A 27437-nucleotide genomic window follows, 5' to 3' on the forward strand; every position below is an offset into this window, starting at 1 on the left:
CATGACTGGCAACTGTTAACAGATTCCTTAATACACTTTGGTTAATCTGTTATTATCTCAAACCCTTCGTGCCCCACGTTGGGCGCCTGGTAGCAGAGGATGGTTACGATCCATCGACCTCTGGGTTATGGGCCCAGCACGCATCCTCTCCTACCAATACTGTCCTGGTTTCGGCTGGGATAGAGTTAATTTTCTTCCTAGTAGCAGGCATAGTGCTGTGTTTTGGATTTAGTAGGAGAATAACACACTGATGGTTTAGTTGTTGCTAAGTACTGCTTATGCTAGTCAAGGACTTTTCAGCTTCCCATGCTCTGCCAGGGGCACAAGAAACTGGGAGGGGGCACAGCCAGAATAGTTGATCCAAACTGACCAAAGGGCTATTCCATACCATATGACATCATGCTCAGTATATAAACTGGGGGGGGTGGCCAGGGAGCAGCGATCGCTGCTCGGGAACTGTCTGGGTATCGGTCAGTGGGTGGTGAGCAATTGCATTGTGCATCACTTGCTTTGTATATTGTTATTATTATTATCATTTTTATATCATTATTATTATCATTTTACCTTATTTCAATTATTAAACTGTTCTTATCTCAACCCAGGAGTGGTTTTTTTCACTCTTACTCCTCTGATTCTCTCCCCCATCCCATCGGGGCAGGGGGAGTGAGCGAGCGGCTGCGTGGTGCTTAGTTGCTGGCTGGGGCTAAACCACGACAAGGGATCTCCTAAAAATGGTCCAAAAACCAGGAAATGTTTAATGAGAGTTTTTTCTGACTTTCATCAGCAGATATGCTTACTGAAACACCAGGATTTTAAATCTGTCATACTGATACTATTACCTTTTGAATCAGGTACCAAAACCTAGATTTTTGGCATAAGTTATTTTGTTGAACCAGATTTGTTACAATAAAAACATTTTACAGGAGAAACAAGTATGTGTAAGATTCATAAGTATCCAGATGACTTTGTACATCTGACTCCATAGCTTTCTTTTCAAAAGTTTATATCAGGTTTTTCATGTTTCTCAGAAGATTTATGAAGAAGGATGATCCATCTGACACTAATCTGGTTCTGTAACACCATGTTTGCTGGCCCAAACACAAAACACACTACTACTCATAGTAGTCCACACTCAAAGGCGTAATACTGATCCACAGCTTTGCACACCTGGAAACTATCACTGGCATATACACTCCACATTCAAATCACATATTTTGACATATTAAGTGCTCACATTCTGTCTTATAGAATCCTTAGGCAGGTTTCTTTCCTGACAGAGATCTGCACTGGAATCCACTGGAAGGTTTTTCTTTCTTTCTCACCATGGCCAGCAAACAGGTCCTCTAGTGACTGTGTTAGGACTCACAGCAAATTTTCAACCTGTTATTTCTCCATCAGTAACAAACACCTCCCAAAGCAGCTCCACTAACACACAGGACCAACTATCATTTCAAAGTTTTTTAGCCTCAAAAGATCAGCTATTGCTCAAATTTTGTAACACTAAGATGTGGAAAATTGTACTTTCCTTCGCGTAATTCATTTTAGTGAAGTAAAATTAGTTTTCTGGACGTGGAATTTCTCTCCTGCAAAATGAAATGGAAGTGCTGTGTGGAGAGGGGTAATCAAGGTGGGGAGGGCTTCTAGATGGTGTTGGGAAAGCTTTTATAAGATTGCTGCTGGGAGAAGAAGAGTCAGGAAGGAAGACTGGGACCTTAGGACTCATTTAGCAAGGATCTTCCTAAATTTTCTGCTGCTTCTCATTTAGTCTTCTGGTCCTTTGGATTCCCTTTCCTGTTCTTCTTTCCCAGCAAGTCTGTGAGGCAAACAAAGCTGCCTCCTCTTGCTGCTTCTTCTCCTTCTTTGCACATTTTCTTCCCCAGAAACAGGAAGAATGGTGGAACAAAATGCCCCTTCCCCTCCAAAACAGCCTCCCACCCCACCATTGTAGATCCCAGAAGCCAGGAGGAGCCCCTGTAGGAGAGAAAGTGTGGTGGGTTGACCTTGGCTAGCTGCCAGGTGCCCACCAAGCTGCTCTATTACTCCCCCCTCTATTATTGTTTCTGCCGCTCCTTCCTCCTCATGCTCTTCCCCTGCTCCAGTGTGGGGTCCCACCCATGGGAGACAATCCTTCACGAACTGCTCCAGCGTGGGTTCTTTTCCACAGGGTGCAGTCCTTCAGGAACAGACTGCTCCAGCATGGGTCCCCTGCGGGGCCACAGGTCCTGCCAGAAAACCTGCTCCAGCACAGGCTCTCCATGGGGTCATAGTTTCCTTCGAGGCACATCCATGTGCTCTGGCATGGGGTCCTCCATGGGCTGCAGGGGGACAACCTGCCTCACCATGGTCTTCACCATGGGCTGCAGGGGAATCTCTGCTCCAGCACCTGGAGCACCTCCTCCCCCTCTTTCTTCACTGGCCTTGGTGTCTGCAGAGTTGTTTCACATATTCTCACTTGTCTCTCCTGGCTGCTCTTGCGCAGCAGTTTTTTCCCCCCTTCTTAAATATGTTATCACAGAGGCACTACCACCGTCACTGATTGGCTCAGCTTTGGTCAGCAGCAGGTCCGTCTTGGAGCCGGCTGGAACTGGCTCTGTCGGACATGGGGGAAGCTTCGGGCATCTTCTCACAGAAGCCGCCTCTGTAGCTCCCTCGCTACCACAGGAAAGCTAAGGAAATCCTTACATTCAAACCTTTCAACTGAAAATCAGAAAAAACATTTCAGGCCTAGCTGGTGGCATTCAGCCCCATGCCCCAGGAAAGTTGGAAAATTTTGGGCTTCAGCTTCACTCTGTTCTCCACTAGTTACTCTCTCTCTCCCTGTGAAAGACTAAAGTCCTGTACCAACCCTGTCTCTATCAGGACCTCCTCCAATTAAATCAGTGGCAGATAGGGATCACTGGAAACAGCAGATTGTTAATCCAAACAGCATACTTTCTGGTGCTGGTTATTTCCATATGATATACGTTACTACCTTCACTATGCACTGATCATTTGGGATTTTTTGTGATTTTTATCAGTAACAGGAAAATCTGAAAAGACTGACTGCTGATAAATATTCCACACACCTAAAACTAGATTACTTTCTTCAAAATCTTCTCTATACTCCTATATTCACCCGCAATTTGGGGATATCTAAATAAATCTTTGGATTTATCTTTCAACTCTAACCATTATCTCTTCATTTCTCTTTCTTTGCTAAAGTCAAAGATGCTATCTATCATGGGGCTAAGCAGTTGTAAGCAGCCTGCTTGTTAGGCAGATACTGCTTTTTAACTGCTTGTTCTTTCTGCTGTGCTCTGGGGATATATCAAAAACCAAAAGAAACACAAGTGAACTTGGGACATCAAGAGAAGCAGAATCAGTCTAACAATTTGGGGAGGATCATTCTGTTGTGAATAGGTGGAATTTGATGCCAGCTGAAGCTTAAAGAACTAGAAAGGTACATCTGATACCTGCATTTCTTCTGAGCTATTTTTAATTAATATTCTTTCCTGAACTCATTCTTATCAAGGGGATTGGAAGTGTTAATCACACATCCAGACATGAATATTAACTAATATATGCTGTCTATTCCTTGTGATAGTTTTGGCTAGTTAAGATATATTTTAACCTGTGTCATCAGCTCTTCTGCAGACAATTTCGAATGCTTTCACACATGTCCATATGGAAAGGAAAGAAAAAATGAAACAGGAAGATGGGATATCACTGCCTTATTTTCATTTATTTTCATTTTTTAGGCTTGCATTTAAACAAACATGTTGCTTTTAAATCATCATTCACTAAAAATGATATCACCATAGTGACTTAGCACATACATTGCTAATCATACTAGCTCAGAGTACTGACAGCAAATGATGAGTTTTCAGAGCAGTTACCCATTCAATTACCTTGTCTGCAAGTTAATCACTAGAATGTGCTACTGCCGTGGTATAATGCTGCTTCTTAAAATGTCATGCAATATATTCAAGTCAAATGGCTGTGGGCATCTTGTACTACTAATGAAAACAAAAGAATAATAAAAGTGTAAACAACTAATTCATTATATTATTTAGGAAAGACAGGCCAGCAAGGTGAGGTGGTGGAGTTGCTCTTTATGTGAGAGAGCAACTGGAATGTATCGAGCTCTGCCTAGGGGTGGATGAAGAATGAGTCGAGAGCTTATGGGTAAGAATTAAGGGGCAGGCTAATATGGGTGACACTGTTGTGGGTGGTTACTACAGGCCACTTGATCAGGAAGAAGAAGTCGATGAGGCCTTCTACAGACAGCTGAAAGTAGCCTCATGGTCACAGGCCCTGGTTCTCATGGGGGACTTCAACCATCATGATATCTGCTGGAAAGACAACACAACTAGGCACACACAGTCTAGGAGGTTCCTGCAGAGCATTGATGATAACTTTTTGGCACAAGTAGTGCGGGAGAGGTGTGCTGCTGTACCTTGTACTAACAAACAAAGAAGGACTGGTTGGGGATGTGAAGGCTGCGGGTAGCCTTGGCTGCAGTGACCATGAGATGGTGGAGTTTAGGATCCTGCGTGGAGGAAGCAGGGCAATAAGTAGGATTACAACCCTGGACTTCAAGAGAGCTAACTTTGGCCTCTTCAAGGACCTACTTGGAGGAATCCCATGGGTTAGGGCTCTAGAAGGTAGGGGGGTCCAAGAGAGCTGGTTAATATTCAAGCATCACTTCCTCCAAGTTCAAGATTGATGCATCCCTATGAGTAAGAAATCAAGCAAAGGGGACAAAAGACCTGCATGGATGAGCAAGGAGCTTCTGGCAAAATTCAAGTGGAAGAAGGAAGTTTATGGAATGTGGAAAAAGGGACAGGCCACTTGGGAGGAATATGGGAACATTGTCAGAGTATGCAGGGATGCAGTGAGGAAGGCTAAGGTCCACTTGGAATCAAATCTGGCAAGGGATGTCAAGGACAACAAGAAGGGCTTCTTCAAGTACATCAGTAGCAAAAGGAAGACTAGGGAAAATGTGGGCCCACTGCTGAATGAGGTGGGTGCCCCAGTGATGGAGGATACAGAAAAGGTGGAGTTACTGAATGCCATCTTTGTTTCAGTCTTTACTGCTAAGGCCAGCCCTCAGGAATCCCAGACCCTGGAGGTAGGAGAGAAAGTCTGGAGAAAGGAAGACTTTCCCTTGGTCGATGAGGATCGGGTTAGAGATCATTTAGGCAAACTGGACACCCACAAATCCATAGGCCCCAATGGGATGCACCCATGAGTGCTGAGGGAGCTGGCAGATGTTATTGCTAAGCCACTCTCCATCATCTTTGAAAGGTCATGGAGAACAGGAGAGGTGCCTGAGGACTGGAGGAAGGCCAGTGTCACTCCAATCTTCAAAAAGGGCAAGAAAGAGGACCCAGGAAACTACAGGCCAGTCAGCCTCATCCTCCATCCCTGGAAAGGTGATGGAACAGCTCATTCTGGATGTCATCTCTAAGCATGTGGAGGAAAAGAAGGTTATCAGTAGTCATCAACATGGATTCACCAAGGGGAAATCATGCTTGACCAATCTGATAGTCTTCTCTGATGGCATGTCTGGCTGGGTAGATGAGGGGAGAGCAGTGGATGTTGTCTACCTTGAATTCAGCAAGGCTTTTGACACTGTCTCCCATAACATCCTCATAGGTAAGCTCAGGAAGTGTGGGTTAGATGAGTGGACAGTGAGATGGATTGAGAACTGGCTGAATGGCAGAGCTCAGAGGGTTGTGATCAGTGGCACAGAGTCTAGTTGGAGGCCTGTAGCTAGCGGTGTTCCCCAGGGGTCAGTACTGGGTCCAGTCTTGTTCAACTTATTCATCAATGACGTGGATGAAGGGACAGAGCGTACCCTCAGCAAGTTTGCTGATGATACAGAATTGGGAGGAGTGGCTGATACACCAGAAGGCTGTGCTGCCATTCAGCGAGACCTGGACAGGCTAGAGAGTTGGGCGGTGTTGCGTCAAGAGAGGCTTTGGAAGGTACCCAATTTATCGTTATAAGTCCGGTCGCATTCAGTGCACTGAAATATCACGATTACGGATTCACAAATAACGTAGGCACCTTTCGTCTAGTCGTGCTGCATGAACTATCACGGCCACACTTAAAGCGTCTGGTCACGTTCAATGACCACTATCACGCTAGACCAATAAATCAAAGCAATTTATTAAAGCAACAGACACACAGGTTCTTTGGATTACCGGTGATAAATTCACTGACTGCAAGGCACATGCAAATACCAAAGCTTTGGATAATACAGATGCATCAAAAGACATAAAAGCGACTCTATAGAGGTTTCTAAGTTTCCCGCGATGGGGGGGGAGGTGTGCACTTGGTATAACCAAGTGTTAGATTCTTACCCAAAGGCGTCCCGATGGGGGGGAAGAGAGGCTCAGCCCGTTGACTGATCCCAGAGGTCAGAGTAGCACGCGATGGTATCTTCCCCAACATGTCCTCTCTCTTAGGCCAATTTATAGTACTTTTACTTTTCAGGTGGAGCTTGAGGGACTCTAGTCATACATACTTTTGTTACGATTGGTGTAAAACTTTCTCACTTCGTTTTAAAGGTACAGGCTCAGAAAAATTCAGAGCGCAGGCTCAGTGAGGAGTGGTCTCACCTTAGAGGCGGGTAGGTTTTGGGATGGAGGTGTGTTTTGGTATTATAATGATATTATAATGAGCAAAGTTTACCAAAAGGACAGCATTTTGTCAAAATCATGACAGTTTGTTGGCTCAGGGTATCAATTATGCAGCTTATCGGTGCCATGGTGCTCTTCTGAGTCCCTTATCACAGGGCTTGGCCGTGGTGTCTCCACACCACTCCTCCCTCTGGGCAACTCCCCTTAGAGCCAGTGCACCAGGCTCCCCTGATGTTGCCGACATCCAAGGTTGCAGGCTTAGGGAACTCCCTGTGGGATAGATTCCTGGCATCCAGCTGCATTTCATCTGGACAGCTTCTTCAATGCTGTGTTTTTCTTGAAATTGTAAGTCTAAGTCACCTCCAGCAATTACTCCACAGGCGGAGAGGAACCTAATGAAGTTTAACAAAGGCAAGTGTAGGGTCCTGCACCTAGGGAGGAATAACCCCAGGTTAGGAGTTGACCTGCTGGAAAGCAGCTCTGTGGAGAAGGACCTGGGAGTCCTGGTGGACAACAAGTTAACCATGCCAGCAATGTGCCCTTGTGGCCAAGAAGGCCAATGGTATCCTGGGGTGCATTAGGAAGAGTGTGGCCAGCAGGTCGAGGGAGGTTATCCTCCCCCTCTACTCTGCCCTGGTGAGGCCACATCTGGAGTACTGTGTCCAGTTCTGGGCTCTCCAGTTCAAGAAAGACAAGGAACTACTGGAGAGAGTCCAGTGGAGGGCTATGAAGATGATTAGGGACTGGAGCGTCTCTCTTATGGGGAAAGGCTGAGAGCGCTGGGTCTGTTTAGCCTAGAGAAGCTAGCCCATCACACATTATCAGCGTAGGTGTGTGGACTTCTAGTAAAACATAACCAGCTCTTCTGAGACCCTTAAGCATACAATGTTATATGAGCAGTTTTTCTTTGTCTAATTTCTTCCATTAGTGAATGTTGCAAAAGAACAAGGATCTGCAGAATCACAGTGTGATATTAAAATGTCAGTTTGAGCTAAATGAACTGCTGGTAACTCTGATTCCCACCAAGATACAGTAGAGATCTGCCTGAATGTAGGGATCTCATAAAAGCTCACAAAATTATCACCAGTTTCTCTGCAAAGTAGTAATAGTCAACTCTGCTATTACCTTATCTATTTCAAAACCTTTGACATTTCCTATCCTCTTGAAGGTGCTCTTTCATCCTGTCACTTCCTATAAACAGTTGGCTTTTTCACCATTCCACACACAAAACATTTGTTTTGTGGTAGTCAAGCAATCTTCTATTTTGCCTTGTGTCATCTGAAAAAGCACTAACAAGAATAAACCTCAACCTACATTTTTTTTCCTTGGTAGATATCTCCTTTGCATTCCCTGTATTTGGTTTTCCCTAATTTCTTTTGCTTCACCAGGAACCTTCTCATGACTTCTGATAGACAACTTTGAGCATAAGACAGACACATCCACAAAGTTATATTTAACCTCATTTGGCAATAATGAAAGAAAGACTAGCTCAAATGACTGTCTCAGAGCAAATAAAGTTGCTCTGATTCCTGTTGCTCAGATTGCCATTTTGCATCTGTCGTGGTTTAGTCCCAGCCAGCAACTAAGCACCACGCAGCTGCTCACTCACTCCCCCTGCCCCGATGGGATGGGGGAGAGGATTGGAGGAGTAAGAGTGAGAAACACTCCTGGGTTGAGATAACAACAGTTTAGTAATTGAAATAAGGTAAAATAGTAATTATAATAATAACAATATAATAATGATAATAATACTAACAATATACAAAGCAAGTGATGCACAATGCAATTGCTCACCACCCGCCGACCGATACCCAGACAGTTCCTGAGCAGCGATCGCTGCTCCCCGGCCAACCCCCCCAGTTTATATACTGAGCATGACGTCATATGGTAGGGAATAGCCCTTTGGCCAGTTTGGATCAACTATTCTGGCTGTGCCCCCTCCCAGTTTCTTGTGTACCTGGCAGAGCATGGGAAGCTGAAAAGTCCTTGAGTAGCATAAGCAGTACTTAGCAACAACTAAACCATCAGTGTGTTATCAGCATTCTTCTCATCCTAAATCCAAAACACAGCACTATGCCTGCTACTAGGAAGAAAATTAACTCTATCCCAGCCGAAACCAGGACAGAATCTCACTCTAAATAAACTGTTTCTCTACTGCTCTGGAAAGGGTTCTAGAAGGACTATTCTCCCTAGGCTAAAGCTAACATTTCTGAATACTTAAGTCTGACCAACAGGATAGTCAGCAGATAAGATCTACATCTCTGTGTACCAGTCTAGTAGCTGAAACAAAAACAGGCTTTGCTAAGTGAGGTCCTAAAATCCCTATTATATCCCTAAAGAGACTTAACTAATAAAGGATTAAAGGCTGGGACAGAATTCCAGAATCAGCACAAAAAAGAAGGAATATGCTTATTATAACCTAAAATGATTTCTAACTGGGTTTTTAAAGGTAAGAAACTTCATGTGATTGTGCTTTCTCCCCTGTAGCTGCCCAACTTTTTCTCAGTCCCTTGTAATTTTTGAGCCCAATGACCAATTCCAACCTAATTTGATGGAGGAGGGAAGGGGGGGCAAGTCTCAGAGAAATCAAAATTGTGCTGCCACTGAAAGAAAAGTGGTTTATGACTTAGCTCTTAACCTGTTCCAACAAGCAGCAGCCATTCAGCCAGGCAGCACACATCTAACACTGTCTAATAGCCATATCATGTGTTGCTTTTGACCTAGTCAAATAGGTAGGAATGAGAGAAGGACCTGAGGGTAATGGAGGAGAATGAGGACAAAGACAGTTATGATGTGTCTAGGGAAAGTAGGAAATGAATAGGAAATGTGGTAGGAAATTAGGCTTTCATTCCAGTCCTCATTAAGCAGCTTGCTTTTTTATGTTTGTCTAAGCTGCATGCCCACAAGTCCAGCATAATTACACCTTTCAGATATTTGCATTAAGGATTTTTTACCTAACTTTTTTTTTCTACTTTAAAACAGTAATAAAAATATACATATAACACAATTATCATACCCACACACATTTCTTTAAAGAAAAGTGTTTGATGTACAGTGGCAGTCAGTATTTTAACACTCCTGTCATGACTGAATTAAAATCCCTTCAGTGATAATTTCTAGATAATTTCCACTCTAATACCTCTCTGTCACTTAAAGAGGCAATCCCATCCCTCCTTCCCTGGCTGTATAGTCCCAGTCTCAGTGTTTTGCCCTCTCTGGCATTCATCTGATTCCTCAGTGAGCTGATTCACCTCCGTAGCCTTTATCAAAAAAATGGCCACTTTTTTGCTTGATAAGTTTTCTGCCAAGTTAAAGAGTAGGATTGGCTCATGGAGAGATCAAACTAGAACTGACACAGAGGAGAAATTATCACAGGTTGGATAGGAGGGGGTGAGGAAGTGAAACTGTGCTTTTCCATGTCAGCCAACTGTTTGTCAAAACTTTTTAGCAAATTTCATTTAAAACTCAAGAATATCTAACCTCCATGGAGATTTGTTCTGCTACATCTTATTCAGAAAATTTCCATAAATCTCCTCTAAGCAAGTTTTACTTGAAGTTCTGAAAGGATTAAAGCCTTCAGGGGATACAGCAAATATGTGGAAGGAGTGCATCAAAACTATTCAGGTGTGGAAAATAACAGAAAATTAGGTCAGTGTTGCTAGATGCTGATATTCAGGTTTCCCATCTTAGTCATAAGTACTCCATTTCACTCAAATACTTTCAGTGTGCGCCACAGTCTCCAAATACTACGAATAATACAGCTCCTGGACTTAATATTTGGGGTTTTTTTGTTGGCAGGCCCAAAAGAATAAAAATCCAAAGTTGCTGAATAACCTTGACACCAGCATCCCATTGCTTTAATATGGTATTTAGCATCCTGAGATATATTAGAAACATTTTACTAGTGATATTTAGTATTCTTTGCTCAAAAGAATTTAATCAAAACAGGGCTGCAGGGCTTTTTGAGCCCAGAGAGAAATATTCAGGATACACATTTCTCTTTGAAAAAGTATTAGGTGGTGAAAGACTGGTTTTCAATGTAGACATTTAGGAGCATATTGAGATTTTTAAATTGATTTGCTCATTCCATAATGGAACCATTTAAGGTAGAACTTAACTATTCAGTTACTTTAACTTTTTCTAATTCAAAAAGATGAAAAAGTAAGGATACTCCAGAGCACATGAAAATATTTCAACTAGCAAAAAAAGGCCAATTTATTTAACAGTTGGGAAAATGTTGTTGGGAGAAATAACAATTTATAAAATGCAAACTAAGAATCAATAGTTTTGTCACAAAGCTCATGAGCATGACAAATGTGTGTCTTTGATTTTGACATATTTATGAGAAAGCAATTTCTGGAAGCTAAAGGTGAAGCTTTAGCTCTGAAGTTAATATGGATTTTTGTTGCTTTCAGGAAAGCTAGGTTTTCATAACAGTACATTCTACCAACAAATATTACACAAAGAATTCAAGTGTCCTGCAATAGTAATTCATAATTTAATGTGTGATTTTTACCTTTGCTATAATTCACAGAATTCCTATCTTTCTTTTCTTTTTGTCTTACCAGTTCAAAACTAACTATGAAAAGAGAATGTTTAAAGTTGATATTTCGTCCAATGACACATCCACAGTGGCTTCCATATTAAGTAATGTGTCAGAAGCAATAGAAACCCTCACCCAAATGAAAGAGGAAATAGTTCCTGTTCCAGGTTCTGTAAATGGAGTGAATGCCCTTGGCTTGGTGGTTTTCTCAATAAGCTTTGGCCTGGTAATTGGAAGCATGAAGGAGCAAGGTCAGGCATTAAAAGACTTTTTTTATAGCCTAAATGAGGCTATCATGAGATTGGTAGCTCTAATAATGTGGTAAGTGCCTCTGATAAATTCCATATTAAGTTACTATTAATATTTTTCATCACAGTCATGCACTGGATGGCAAGAGTCTGTTTGGCAGGAAGTCACACAATAAGATCTTAACTACCTTGTAGCTTTTTTCGTAAATGAACCCAAGAACTGTAATTCTGTATATCAATAATTTGCCCAAACATACCTATTCTTCCAGTGTGTTTAGCTTTTGACATGAAAAAATCAGGGTATATGGCAGAATTTGCCAAGCTTATACAGAGCCAATTCTATGTCTTCATAAAGACAGCAATCACAACAGTATGCTATCAATGTTTCCTTATAACCTACTCTGACTTCACTAAAGGAAAACGACAAACCTCTCCCATAATCTTATTTCTACACAGCAAGACCTTGTTATCATTAGTTTCCAACACAACTGATTCCTGCAGTTGTGTAGTGTATATGTATGTCCTTGTATTGTAGTTACACTGCTTACAGACACACAAAATTTTGTCACTTTATTGTGTTCAATGGGTAAATAAAACCAATACCTTTTCCTTCAAACATTAGGTATGAAGTCTTTTCAACAATGAAGATACATTATTTGTCAGGTAGAAGGTTAATTATGAAAATAAATTATGTCTTGTTGTCTTCTTTACTACAGAAAACAAACAAACAAACAAACAAACTCCAAAAGCATAAAAAACTACCCAAGAGCACACACAGATATGTTGTAGTACTAGATACAAAACTAAAAATAAGTATATTTTTTCCAGTAAGTAAAATTCTATTCTGCCAGGAAAAATCTATACAAAGCAAAAATCTTTTCTCCTTATTTACGAGCTCACTTAAGATGATAAAGCAGTGGATGAGAATTATTACTTCTGAGACATTTTCTACATGGATTTGATGGCTGAAAGTGCAATTGAGATATTGTCATGGTTTAACCCCAGCCAGCAACTAAGCACCACGCAGCCACTTGCTCACTCCCCCCCTGGTGGGATGGGGGAGAGAATTGGAAGAGTAAAACTGAGAACATTTGTGGGTTCATATAAGAACAGTTTAATAATTGAAATAAAATAATGTTAATATTAATATTAATAAATTGTAATGAAAAGGAAAATAACAAAAAGAGAGAGAGATAAAACCCAAGACAGACAAGTGGTGCAAATGGAAAACAATTGCTCACCACCAACCGACTGATGCTCAGCCTGTCCCCAAGCAGCAGCCCCCCCCAGCCAGCTTTCCCCCAGTTTATATACTGAGCATGAAGTCATATGGTATGGAATAGCCCTTTGGCCAGTTTGGATCAACTATTCTGGCTGTGCCCCCTCCCAGTTTCTTGTGTATCTCCAGTCAGTAGAGCATGGGAAGCTGAAAAGGCCTTGACTTAGTGTAAGCACTACTTAGCATCAACTAAAACATCTGTGTTATCAGCATTATTCTCATGCTAAATCCAAAACACAGCACTATGCCTGCTACTAGGAAGAAAATGAACTCTATCCCAGCTGAAACCAGGACAGATATGCTAGATAAATTTTGTTCTGTGGTAACTTAGTATAAAAAGACAAGGGGACATTTATGGATATAATGCTGTATCAAAAGTCCAGCTGCAGCAAGATTATGTTAGAGATTTATGCTCATCTGTAGCTGTGCTTACCAGTAGGAAAAAGCAGATTATACCACATTTGTTGCTGCCCCACAATGCAGCTAACCTCTGTCATACAGATGGCTTCATGCTAAAGTATTTAACCAGTGCCCCACTGGATAAAATGGGGCATGGCCAGAAGCAGCTTGAAATCATCAGAAGTTAGCCTTCTGTGTGAGTTCCTTCCCCAACAACATGGGAAACAACACTGGAGAGATAATAGAACTGGGCACTTGGCATAGTCTCCAAATATGTTGGTTGAGCCTTCATTCATACAGAAAGAATTATAACAGAATTGGCTAAACTAGCTTTTAAATGACACTTGAATTCCAAAGGGAGTTCATCTCCCTACATGTCTGAAAGACATGCTATATGTCTTCTTGAAATCCTTACCAGATCCTGAATCCAACAGAGCCTATCAGAAACATTCACTGCTGTGGTTTCATCCAGGTTAAACTGTTAAGAGTTAAAGAGTTAAACTCTTGGGCTGCTTCTGAATAATTACAGTCATTCTACCAGCAAAAGCCTACATTCATGCATGCATATAAACACAAAAGGTATGGATAGAGGAGCAGATTTCTACTTTGTTCAGTGCAATGCTAATTTGATTTCTTATTTGCAGGTATGCTCCACTTGGAATCCTCTTCTTGATTGCTGGAAAAATTGTTGAGATGGAAGATATGGGCGTGATTGGTGGTCAGCTTGCCATGTATACTGTAACAGTTATCATCGGTTTGCTAATTCATGCTGTCGTTGTCTTACCTCTTCTCTACTTCCTGATCACTCATAAGAACCCTTGGGTATTTATTGGAGGCCTAATCCAGGCATTAGTCACAGCTTTGGGAACATCTTCCAGGTATAATAGAATATTTTAAGGCCATATTGTTTTTATAATATTATTGGTTTGAGAAACAATTTTGCCTAATGTATTCATATTCAAATATTCACTTGGGCACTTTATTTCAGTTCCACTGCTCTCCGACAGAGATGATTATTATCATTATGTTGACTTGTCTATTTTCTATGAGAACCCTTGACCAGAGATGAAATAGGTCTGTTTGGTGATGCAGACTATGGCTGGAACCCTTGTGACTTTGATTAGCCTTGGCGTTTGAGATTTGTAAGTAGTTTGTAATGGCTTGCTGATAAATGCTGCTGACAAGGGAAGTTTTACATTTGTGCATGGCAAAATGGAGCAGCAAACAGGAAGGTTCAGAGGGGATTCTGAGAGAGCTTGAGAGCCCATCTTGGCAGGTGACATTCTGTGCTCAAAATCCTGATAGCCAATAATGGATATCAGAAATGCAATAGAAATGCCATTTTTGCTCTTTGTTGATGAAATCATAGGGACTTCATATGAATAAAAAACCTGTTTGCATCTATGATGAAAAGAAACATTTTTGTAATCAAATATATATTTCTACACCATATGACCTTTCATAAAACACCTTCCATTTTAATAGATTTGAAAAGCATCTCATAAAGACAGATGTTTTCAGTCAGCCATTCCATATAACTAAATTCAAGACCCTGGTGTTTGGGATTATTCTGAAGATCTGGATAAGATGCTATTGGGACCATTAATGTAGAATCTGAAGTTTTGTATCACTGAAAAAGCTCTTTAGGACTTTAAAAAATTATGCCAGTATATTAATGGATAGAAAGGGACAATTACTAATTTCACGTTTGAAATTTTAATGTCAATCCTTGCAAATTTGTGGGATGCCTAAAAGGGAAATTGATTAATAATGATTTTAAAAGGAAGATAATATAACTAATGCCAGTCAACATAGTTTAAGAGAAAATAAACTTGGGGGCGGGGGGGGGGGGGGGAAGGCAGTGGCTGTGTGCTGCTTAGCTGCCTTCTGGGGTTAACCCACAAGTGGTAAAATAATGTAATCATCCATCAGAATGCCCTTTCCAGGGGAGCCAGAAAATAAAGATGAGAAAACATGCTGTTTACTGAAGGGTTGAGTAGCTCAATTTGTATAAATTCAGGAAAACAATGCTTAAGGGTGATTCAGTCATAACACAATGACTTCAAAAATGGGAAGAGGTAATTTTTAAATAGATTCTTCTGGCTAGCATGCTAAAGTATAACAAAATCTGGTGACAAAATACTGAACTTAGACACATTCAGACTAGGGACTACATAGAGAGTGACAGTAATTAACCATTGGAAAAACCTTCCAAGAGCATCAGGAGAACCACCATCACTAGAAGTGTTTAAATCCATGTCGTGGTTTAGCCCCAGGCAGCAACTAAGCACCACGCAGCCACTCGCTCACTCCCCCTGCCCCGATGGGATGGGGGAGAGAATTGGAGGAGTAAGAGTGAGAAACACTCCTGGCTTGAGATAAGAACAGTTTAATAATTGAAATAAAGTAAAAGAGTAATGATAATAATAACAATATAATCATGATAATAACAATAATAATATACAAATGCAATTGCTCACCACCCGCCGACCGATACCCAGACAGTTCCCAAGCAGCGATCGCTGCTCCCCGGCCAACCCCCCCCAGTTTCTATACTGAGCATGACGTCATATGGTATGGAATAGCCCTTTGGTCAGTTTGGATCAACTATTCTGGCTGTGCCCCCTCCCAGTTTCTTGTGCACCTGGCAGAGCATGGGAAGCTGAAAAGTCCTTGACTAGCATAAGCAGTACTTAGCAACAACTAAACCATCAGTGTGTTATCAGCATTCTTCTCCTACTAAATCCAAAACACAGTACTATGCCTGCTACTAGGAAGAAAATTAACTCTATCCCAGCCGAAACCAGGACAATCCAGCCTTGGCATTTAAAAAAAAAAAAATCTGGTAGATCACATAAAAATTAAGACAATTAGAACAATCTATCTTGTCATCACAAAGCATGACATTCTTTTAATTCCCTCTTTGTAGAATTTATATCATGTATTACCTTCTTTCTTTTTGTTTCAGTTCTGCAACCCTACCTGTTACATTTAAGTGTCTAGAAGAAATAAATGGAGTGGACAAACGAGTTACAAGATTTGTACTCCCAGTTGGTGCTACAATTAATATGGACGGAACTGCTTTATACGAGGCTTTGGCTGCAATTTTCATTGCACAGGTTAACAACTTTGATCTGAACTTTGGACAGATTATCACAATCAGGTACACAAGCCATTATTACCTACATCTAATAAAAGCACCTTTGTGATGACTCCTTCTTGTCATTATATGTGGGATTAAACAAAAGCATCTAGAGCTAAAAACAAAAACTGCTACAGTAGCTGAATAACTGTAATGATTTACATCTTCTGCACAAGAGGCCCCCCAGCACATATTCTCCATTAGGTAAACCTTTAAAAAACTGTAGCATGACACACCTATCACTGGACTTAGTAGAGTCAACAAGAACAGTTTTTAATGACTTTTAAATTTTCTTTCTTAAGAATTCATGCAGCTTTTTGGAGCTGTAGACTTACAATCAGTACCAGATAGTTTCTAATGCATGTACAAAGCAGTAGCATAAGAGCATCACAGTGGCATGGTACAGTGCTAATCCTAGGAGAGGCAGCATTTTCCTAGTCATGATGGTCTCAGGATACAAGTAGAGAAAGCTGTGTAAGGAGAATACCTTTTATTACACTAGCTGATAGAGATGGAGAAGATAGGTATGATTTCAAGGACACACGCCTTCATGTTTGAAATAGAAGAGCAAACAACCCACTAAGTACCGCTTGATGATAACTGATCTGCATTAATTTATTATGTTACTCAAACAGTTTAAGAGAAAAGGGTGATGAGTACATGTGCAGAAGAAAAAAATGTCAGCAAGGGGAGAGGGGGACACTGTAGGACAGAAAGAGGTATTTTATCACTCAGAAACACTGAAAGTTCAGATATGGTGAACTGGGAATGTAGAAGATTTTCAAGCAGAAGTGCTTCTCTCCATAAAAAACACCAGCTTAATTCAATATTCAGCAACAGAAGGCAAAACTGTCTTCACACTCTGAGGCAATAGTTCCACATTCATTAGTACTAGAGCTGCTCCCTGCCAAATCACCTGACAAAAATTCTTCCTAAACTAGGTGTGAACAAGCATATTTCTATCAAGTTACTAGACTGTATGATTCAGAGTTTCTGGCAGCTTTCTGTTTTCTGATGGCTGAATGCCAACTGCTGGAGGACACATACTTCACCTAACATGAAGTTATAGTGAGATGGACAGAGAATAAAAGTTCTTGCTTTAGATCTGCCAGGACAAAATTACTTCCTCAGCTTTTCTTTTAACATGTTTGAGTTTGTGGAGTGAGTTTGTTCAGTGGGTAGGGGCATGTAGCTATAATGTTTTTGTCTGTCCCTTAGCATCTAGTAAGGGATTTTACATCTAACAAAATCATGTTTCCAGGGTTCTGGATAAAGATTTAGTATAAACATTTTGGATTAAGATCCACACTCCCCTGCAGCTGTGTAGTGTTCAGATTAGGGACTGGGCTCATCTTTTTCTTTACTACTGAGCAAATGCTTTCTTGTTTCATATCTGTTTTTAATATTTGCCAGATGATAAGGAGAGTTTATTATGTAAGTCAATTAATTGCTCTTGCCATCTCTTTGCACAGCATCACAGCTACAGCTGCCAGTATTGGGGCTGCAGGGATTCCTCAAGCTGGACTGGTCACCATGGTCATTGTGCTTACATCAGTAGGTTTGCCTACAGATGATATCACTCTTATCATTGCAGTGGACTGGTTCTTGTAAGTATTTTTATGGAGTCACTAAGGGCTTAGACCATATTTAGAAGTGCAATAGCCAGAGACGTTTTGGCAATACTGCGATCAGTGGTGTACTTATTTTGCTGTGGAAGGCAGTTGGAAGGAACTGTTAAAAAGAATCACAATTTCTTGCAATTAATGTATTTTCTTAGAGCAAATGGTGAGAGGTGTTACTTAATGATGGTTCCTCTTGCATGCAAAAGGGTTACTTAGAAACCTGGATCCTTAGGGTACTAAGAAAGCTTTCACACACACTGTAATTCAATCAGCAAAGAATTGCTTTAGTCTTCTATTTTTCGTAGGCTGTCAATGAAAACCTTTCCATCAATCAGGCTCAGAGCTGTTTCAGACCCAACCCAGTTCATTGCAGCCCTGCTGACTATCTAATCCAGGAAAGGTTCATATGTCTACCCCATGGACACAGAATTGAAAAAACTCTATTTCATCTAACCCCTATTAGTTATAGTTTCCAGAGGCTTTTACCCTTCAGTCTTCTCAAGTGATCCCTGTAAGAAGTTGCCCATGTCATTATCAGAATGTAATGTCTTCAAATGATTATTGGAACAGGTTGCCCAGAGACATTGTAGATGCCCCATCCCTGGAAGCATTCAAGGTCAGGTTGGACAGGGCTCTGAGCAACCTGATCTAGTTGAAGATGTCCCTGCTCATTGCAGGGGGGTTGGACTAGATGACCTCTAAAGGTCCCTTCCAACCCAAACCATTGTATAATTCTATGATTCTATGATTATCTAACCACATGCCCACAATCTTATGTAGGTGGATGCTTATCGAGTAAGTGCCAGTCACTCCTCGTCAAGCTGCCTCCTACACCTTCTGGGCAGAGCCCTCTAAGATGGCTGAATTGTTGTAGTTTACTTTGAATCATTTTAGCAGAATTCCACCCTAAATTACTGACCGTAGTTTAGGGTCAGGAGGGAAATGACCCTAACAAGGTAGATTCTCATTGGCTTACATGTTCAGAGGATATAAACCCAAACCACCAGAGTATAGAAACGCCTCCGAAAAGCATCTGCCATATGCTCCCTTTGTCATCCTCATCACACAGCTGTTTCTTGATATGAAGCTGCCAAGAGTATTAACATATTTTGTGGCTCCAAATTCTAGTATATTCGTTAATTCCTGTAAAAGGAATCATGACATTAACAGTTCAGATAAATGAATATACATAAAATTAATGAATCATCTAGTACCTATTTAAAGGCCATTTTAACAGCTAGTCTGCATGCTTCCTTAAACAAGTGATCAAGTCAAGGCTAACTTATTATTTCTCCTTAGGGATCGTCTCCGTACCACTACCAATGTCTTGGGAGACTCCATCGGAGCAGGAATTGTTGAACATTTATCATGGCATGAGCTGAAGAACAGGGATGCTGAGATGTGTAATTATGTGATAGAGGAGAATGAAATGAAGAAACCATACCAACTGATCTCACAAGAAAATGAGAGTGAGAAACCATTAGATAGTGAAACCAAGATGTAGGGTAAAGAAGGCATGAGTCCAACATTACAAGTGTGGAAAACACACTTTTTCCAGCCATTTATATCTTAAATTCACCAAGTTCACTTATTCCTTGTTTTCTCCCTTTATGCTAGCACTGGAAAGAATTAATGAAAATGTATTCCAAATTAGCAGTGATCAAGGTATATGTTGGCTTCTGATTTAAAAAAAAAAATAACAGGCAACAACACCAGTCCTGCTAGACATGTGCTAACTGAGGATAAATAAAGACAGACTGTCAACTAAATAAAAAAAAATAAAATCAGTGTATATGCTACTCAGTCCTGTAAATGTGATCTTATTCTTTTTTTTCTTTTTTTTAATGAACTGGAAAGTAAAACCAGATAACAGAGCCTGAAAATGGTTTAATTTTTTAAAATACCTGTTGCAAAATTCCTAACATCTATAAACACACAGTCAATACTTCTAACTTGATAACTGCATCCAGCTAAGTAAATTAACTGGGTTTTTGCTTTTTATCTGATGTTTTTTTCTCTAGTGTTATATTCTTGTTCAAATACTAGCAGGACAATAAAAAGGACATTAATTAAAAGGATAAAAGAGGAGAAGATGTATAAATAAAGAAAAAAATATCCACAATGAGCACTTTTATCAGCTGAGTTGAAATATTTCTGAGAAAGTGATTTTATCTGGACACAGTTTTTTGCATTAGCTTCAGCTGATCTTGACAAAAACTTAGCCTAGTCAGCTCCCACTGACTTGCAAACATTTATGTATGTATGTATGTACCTCCACTCTGTATTTGCCCCCTTAATTTCAATATCACAACCTAGTTGAACAATCTATGTGTGTTTTTGTAGGAGCAAGGCCCTAGGCTGTATTGACTCTGGGACAGAAAATGTGTCTTCATGTCTCTGAAAAACAAGCTAACATGCTCTGGGTATGCCAATTATCTACTTAATAAGCAATAATAAGAATAGCAGGCAGTGCCAGCCCTCTGCAGAAGGTGCAGAAGGGTAAGATGCTCAGATTGTAAAGGGACTGGATTCTAAATCTGAATCCCTGAGACCAACAGGAAGTTTTCTGATTGGAAACCTCCCAAATGCTTGGTCATTCCACTGATAAATTATAAAGCTATTAGCTGGATTTACATTTTTCCATCTGGAGAAGAAGGTTCCCTATCTCAATGTGAAATTTCAAAATCCTTGTGTGTTTATCAGCAGCATCTAAAAAAGAAAAAAATAACCCTTTAGAAAGTAAAACTAATGGGTGCTTTTTTACTTTTTACTAGGAAAAATATATAAATTGCAAAATAGCAAATGCTATAATAAATGTTGACATTTTAATTAGAAAGTATTTTAAAGCACAATATTGTAGGTTTCTTTCAGGGAATAGATAAGGAAAGAATGAAAAAAAGAGAGACAATGTACTTGTAATCTGGTGGCTTTTTTTGTTCATTCCAACGTTATTCCCTGATGAAGCCCTTTTTTAGAAATATAAATTATGTATTTTTTCCTTTTTGCCTTGTGTTATTATAGAGGTTAAACTGGAAAGATTTATAATGCAGTTACAGTTGGGGGAATTAAGAAATATTAATCAAAAGGCACAACAATGTTGAGTGATCTTTTTTATTTAAATGTTCGGTTCTCTTCTTTCTCCCTCCCTCCACCAAAGAATTCTGATAGAAATTAAGAATTCCCTTGCAATGTTCCAGTTGCCACTCAAAAAAATATTCAATATGTTGCTCATGTCACTAAAAGAACATAAATATGGTGTACAAGTAACTGTAGTGAAAATGTCAGCATGCTAGTGGAAGGCAAACCTTTTCCCATGTTTAGAGCAATGAGGCAAGACTCTTATTTAGGACTGAAAACTCCTGCCTATCTTCTCCGGTTGAGTAACCCAGACAATACGAGCAGGAACTCTCCAGTGAATTAAGTGATCAGGATTTAATACAGAGTATTGAGCAGTCAAACCTACAAAGCTCTAAATGAATCTCTGACTGAAAGAAAACAAGTATGGGGCGGGGTTTTTTTGCTAACAAAATGCAAATCTAGGATACAAACAGATATTTTCTGATACGTAATTAGAGATATTTTTATATAGATACTGTAGTCAGAATGTGTGTATAAATGTTAACTGTAGAATTTATGGCATAACAATTTAATTTTTGTTAAGATTTTGTTTGGAAATACATTGCAAAGACAATGTAAATGGCTGTCTTTCTATGACATAGCTGAGAAAAATGAATTGTGTCACAAAGAATGTGATCTTTTTTATACTAACTTTGTTTCTTATGGAAATCAGGTATTATCGAAAGATTCCCTTCCCCATCCCTCATTGGTTTTGCATTGGTATGCACCCAGAGTGGATTGAGAAACATTACTTTGTAGATGTATTTTCAATAAAAATAGTTTTACATTACTGCTTTTCTGTCATTTAGGATTTCTTTCAAAGGCTCTGTAACAGAAGCTTCACACAAAGTCAGAGCAAACAAACTCATAATATGGGATTTCAGGAATTCCAGGCCATTTTATACAGCAGGGCTTTGATATAGCAGGGCTTCCTCACTTCAAATACCTGCTTATGGTCTCATGATCAAAAATAAATAAGTGAAACTGCACAGACAAAAGAAAGCAAGGAAGGGGGGGAGGGAGCACCATCAAAAACTAAAAGAACCAGTGTTATTCCAACTTAAGCTCATTCAAATTCAAGTATATAAATTCATACTGATATCAACAAAATATTAAAAAAATAAGCATTTATATTTTCATTGATTCAGCTACTGCAAAGCTGCCAGTTCATTATGGATGTGTAATTAGATGGTCCAAAACTCAGAAAGGTCATTGTGCCATGGGAAGCAAAATACGTCCATTGACTGGGGTATTACAGTGTCGTAGCATTACAGTCATCCTAGACAATCCACTGTTTTTCTCACAGAAATGGTTTGTGATGGTGTAAAGTTTCATTCAGCAACAACTTCAGCTAGCAAAGTTATCATCTACTGGAAGTGAATGTCTTGTCAGAAGGACCAGGAAGGTATAAAAGACACAAGCTGAATCATTTGTATCTGGAAAGCTGTGTTGGTTGGAGCAGATGGAGGCAGCAGGGAGAAGTCCTGCCTTCCTGAACATACACCAACAGACCACTGGACAATGACCTCTATTAATTTGTCTGCAGTATTTTGAGTGAAAACAATATATAAGTTAAACCATTTTTGTAAACAAAAATTTCAGAGAAGACATGGTGTTATAAAGTGCATGAGCATAACTTTTCCGATTTTTTTTCTAGTTACCTACTCATTCATTCACTCAATCTTTGTGTTTCTAGAATTACTATCATGATGGGAAGAGCTAAAGAAAGAGAGTTAGTGTATTACTTGGAGGTATTACTGGCACAGTGGCCTCACTCACTTTTCTGTGCCCCCATGCAGAATAAAGATCTCTGGTATCCCATAATTTTTCAGCAGTGTTGTCATTTGGAAGTTGGGGTACAAAACAGCCATGCCATTCTTCAGCAAGAATTTATGTCTCTGTAACAGTGTGTGGCCACTATAAAGCAAAGTGATCATGCATGTGGAAAATCAACAACTGGCACAGGAAAGTACTTCTGTCTTCCTTTCTGAAGGACTGGATTTGCACAAGTGACATTTGTGTTCCAGTGCAGGCATAACTGATGAGAAATTTAGGGCATTTTTTTTTTTTTTCAACTGACACTGTAACATGTGCTTGGTTTAATAAAGTTACAATGGAAATGGTACAGAAGAGTATATCTTGCTTCTAGTGTGATCAACTGTGCTAGTTGTGATCAACAGTGTGTGATCAACTTGCTTCTAGTGTGATCAACTATTTCCTGGAACAGGATAAAAAAATCTGAGATGAACTGATAGATCACTCCCTGTCTGGGTTTCTGTGTCATCTTTTTAAGAGGATGGCTTACACTGGAAGTATGGAATAACAAAGAGGGATATGGAGAAAGACTTCTACAGCTCCATGCCAAACTGAAAACCTAGACTTGTAACATCAGTGAGGCAGCAAGATTCCTTCTGATAACAAAGAGAACTGTAAACAGATTATATAATCCTGCACGGTAAGCCCTTTCCTTTCCCCTCTTCCCCCACCTGGCTCCTTAGATGACTAAGATACCCAGAGGTATCTAAAATTCCAAAATTTTAGTACAGGAGCACTTGCATCTCTAACCAAAGTTTTTCTTCAGCATGCCTCATTACACAACTAGGGCTGCACAAATAATTGATTTTTCACTTCAGTGAGAGAACTGAAAAACTGGGGAGAATAATCCTTCCAGGGCATCATGAAACATTTTTTTAATTGCTTAAAAAAAAAAAAAACAAACAGTTTCTTTCTTTCAGGTATAATGAAATGTTTCATTCTCTACTTCTTGAAACATCCTATCTCATTTCTGGATCGCTTTTACTCTATTTAAAATTAAAACAAACTCAGCTGTAAAATGAACTGTAACTCTGAAATAAAACATTGAACTGTTTTGCTAGGAAAATGTCAAAATGAAATATTTTAAATTTTCTATAATATCTCCTCGCTTTAAAGCCAATTGTATTTACAGAAGTTGGCACAGCTTCACAAGTACTTGCCTCAAAACTGCATTTTTCAACAATATATTTTTATATGAATGCTTTTTCTTTGCTCTTTTCAACTTCCTTTCTCTAGACATTGCACATTTTTCTGCTTTTCCTGATTGCTCAGATTTTTTCTTCATTGTACCATTGGCTTTTTAATATTTTTTTTAAAACTCCTTAAAATGATAAAAAACAACTTTCCTGATATTTTTCCAATATTATTATTAGTAGTCTTGCTCCTAAACTTCTGTTCATTTCCTGCATAATTTTTTTTCAATGCCTCAACCAGATTCCCATTTTCTGCAGTACCATATTCCTCTCTCCATCTATCCCACTTTCTCTCTTAGCTCTAACCTTCATTTTTACAGTTTCTCCTCCAAGAACTCCACTGCAGCAGGTCTTCATAAACCCAGATTCAGGTCTCAATAGTACCCTTGGTCTCCTTCATAAACCTAGACAAGACTCTCAGCCTTTCTGTGTTTTGGTTCCCCATCAGTAAAATGGGGGCAATAGCGTTGCCCTAGCACCAGGGTTGTTTCCAGAAAGATCAAGATTGTGGAGGGTCTGTACAACGGAGATGACACACATACCTGAATCACATCTTGTGCACCATCCAAACCCTGAGGATTTGCCCCTAGTGCATAGGACCTTTGTACTGTTATCTCTTGTGCTCTAGGTACTTGAGGTGTATTTGAGAATTTATACTACCTTTGCTTCAAAACGAAACTTAAATTAATTTGTTCATCATAATTGTACATAAAAACAGACCAAATCCTGTGGTGCTTGCTGGCTCCTTTCACTGGCAAAACTCCTATGAATAGCAATAGGGAGAAGGATAAAATAAAGATCTGACTTGGATTTCATGCACAGGGAATAAACTACAGTGCAAATATATTCAGAATGAAATTAGTACTGATGACATATGGTGACTGTCATTTGGTCTGAGCAGGTGCTACACAAATCTCCCTTCACAGATGTGCTGGTTCACCTCATTCATGACCTGGAGTTCCCCTCCTATTCGAATCCCGCTCCTCTCCCAGGCAGCAACTCCTGGCCATGCCAAAGTGCCTGGTGGTTTTGTGATATGAACAAATGGGGACTGGGATGAGATCACCCAACTTGCTTTCATTTACAGGCTAAGCCAGGATGTAAGGTTGAGTCTCCAGAAGAAAAAGACTACAGTACTAACCCACTGTGCCACTTAGCCTCCACAGTGCAAAAGAGTTATTCAGATGCTGCCAACACTTCATTTTTAGATGTACTGTGGCCCTGCAACAATCAGCCTCCTAAAAACTGAAAAATGTTTCCCAGCAATGACAGCCAAAATTTTTGTCTCATTGGATTATGCTGCCATCGTGTGGCAAATGTTTTTTACAAAACTTTTTCCCTCCAATTAAAAAAATTAAGTTAAATCCTCTGATGAACAGTTTAGCACAACACTTAACGTTTGCTTCAGCTGCAGAATGTTATTGTTATAATCCAATTTATTCACATAAAGAACATATTCATCTTTTCCTTTGTTCAACACAGCCTTAAAGAGGTTCAGCTGTAAACACCTTCATTCTTCTTATATTGATTCTTTTTTTTTGTGTGTGTGTGTTCATTTGTCTATGTGTCGTGGTTTAGCCCCAGCCAGCAACTAAGCACCACGCAGCCGCTCGCTCACTCCCCCTACCCCGATGGGATGGGGGAGAGAATCGGAGGAGTAAGAGTGAGAAACACTCCTGGGTTGAGATAAGAACAGTTTAATAATTGAAATAAAGTAAAATAGTAATGCTAATAGTAACAGTATAATAATGATAATAATAATAATGATACACGAAGCAAGTGATGCACAATGCAATTGCTCACCACCCGCCGACCGATACCCAGACAGTTCCCGAGCAGCGATCCCTGCTCCCTGGCCACCCCCCCCAGTTTCTATACCGAGCATGACGTCATATGGTATGGAATAGCCCTTTGGTCAGTTTGGATCAACTATTCTGGCTGTGCCCCCTCCCAGTTTCTTGTGCGCCTGGCAGAGCATGGGAAGCTGAAAAAAGTCCTTGACTAGCATAAGCAGTACTCAGCAACAACTAAAAACATCAGTGTGTTATCAACATTCTTCTCCTACTAAATCCAAAACACAGCACTATGCCTGCTACTAGGAAGAAAATTAACTCTATCCCAGCCGAAACCAGGACACTATGTTTTATCTGAGCATCTCTCAGGCGAGATGAAGGTGTCTTCGGGAACATGTGTGCCACAGTTCCTGAAATACTCTTTTAGATACTGGGGGAATGGTCGTGTATGGACTAATTTGCTAACACTAACTGCTAACACAGTGGAGTTTCACACAATTACTAATCTCTTTTCCACTCTCATTGTTCTGATTTGAAGGGGCTTTCTCTTGGTAATCTGATGTCCCCCAAGGTGCTATGAAAATGCTAGATGTGATCAACGCATATAGACAGTACATAGACATAATGCATTTTGAAGGGACTTGAGAGTCAGGCCAAATGTTAGTCTTTCTACAGGAACCCTTGATTAACACCTAACTGAAAAGTATCATCCAGGGTGTCAGTTGTGGCCAAAGAGCACCTGATGAAGAGAAAAACATACAAAACTTTTAAGTTTCCTTGCTCCTAAGACAGAGTCTGGCCCAGGCCAGTTCCCGGGCTCAACTGCTCTAACCTGCCAACAAGTTACAGAGCCCCTCAGAGTACAGACAAAGGACAAGTACTGTACCTTTCTTACATGTGTTCCTTCCTGGTGGGCTGACGATCTGCCTCAAAAATCTCTGAACTACATCAGAATTCAGATGAGTCAGATGAGATCTTCCAGGGCCACATCCACCAGCTATGCAGCTGCTCTCTGCTGGCATGAAGCAAACGCTATGTGGCATCTGGCCAGGGCCTAAGCTTTTCCTTTGCAAACCAGCAGTGCTGCCAACTCTCATAGTACTAAATATTGTATTGTAAACTCCTAGAGTCAGAATCAGGAGAGTTTTGGTTACACTGTCTTAAAATACATTTCCAGCCCTCATAGCTCTCTAAAAACCTAATGTGACATAAAGAGCTCCAAATTATTAAGTCAGTCTTAAAAGAGCCTAACTCATGATTTTGAACATTTGCAATCTGTAAAACTGAATTCTACTAAAATAACATCCCTCAAAAGCTACTCTCACAAATATTGACCTTTCTGTCAATGAATGTCTTCATCAAACTGCACTAGTATTTTCACAGTTTAGCAACAACTGAACCACCATGAAACTCCACCACTATCAAAAAGCGCATCATCTGCTAAAAATGTAGAGAAGAGTTATAAAATTGTGAAAATAATTCCAGGAGCATGGCTAGGACTTTGTTTACTGCCAACCCAAAGTGATTCTTCTATTTCAGAGCCCTAATCAATAAACTGCAGAGTCAAGCTTTGCTTGTTCCTTCTTTCCTTTTGATTCATGTTCAGAGTATACTTTAGTCTGGTGGGTAAAGCATGCTCCAGAAATATGCTCAGCTCTGG

General features: G+C 40.0%; 1 protein-coding gene across 1 annotated transcript in view; it reads left to right on the plus strand.

The window, feature by feature from the left end:
* LOC142596571 (excitatory amino acid transporter 1-like) overlaps nucleotides 1-19363 on the plus strand; it is a 31360-nt gene extending 11997 nt beyond the window's left edge. Inside the window, exons 3-7 of the mRNA XM_075725754.1 lie at nucleotides 11195-11490; nucleotides 13740-13973; nucleotides 16064-16258; nucleotides 17710-17844; nucleotides 19159-19363. Of these exons, the coding sequence (XP_075581869.1) occupies nucleotides 11195-11490; nucleotides 13740-13973; nucleotides 16064-16258; nucleotides 17710-17844; nucleotides 19159-19363 (1065 nt within the window). The remainder of the gene's footprint in view (nucleotides 1-11194; nucleotides 11491-13739; nucleotides 13974-16063; nucleotides 16259-17709; nucleotides 17845-19158) is intronic.
* The last annotated feature ends 8074 nt before the right edge of the window (nucleotides 19364-27437 follow it).

The sequence above is a fragment of the Pelecanus crispus genome, chromosome W (genome assembly GCF_030463565.1).
Source record: "Pelecanus crispus isolate bPelCri1 chromosome W, bPelCri1.pri, whole genome shotgun sequence".
Lineage (NCBI taxonomy): Eukaryota > Metazoa > Chordata > Aves > Pelecaniformes > Pelecanidae > Pelecanus > Pelecanus crispus.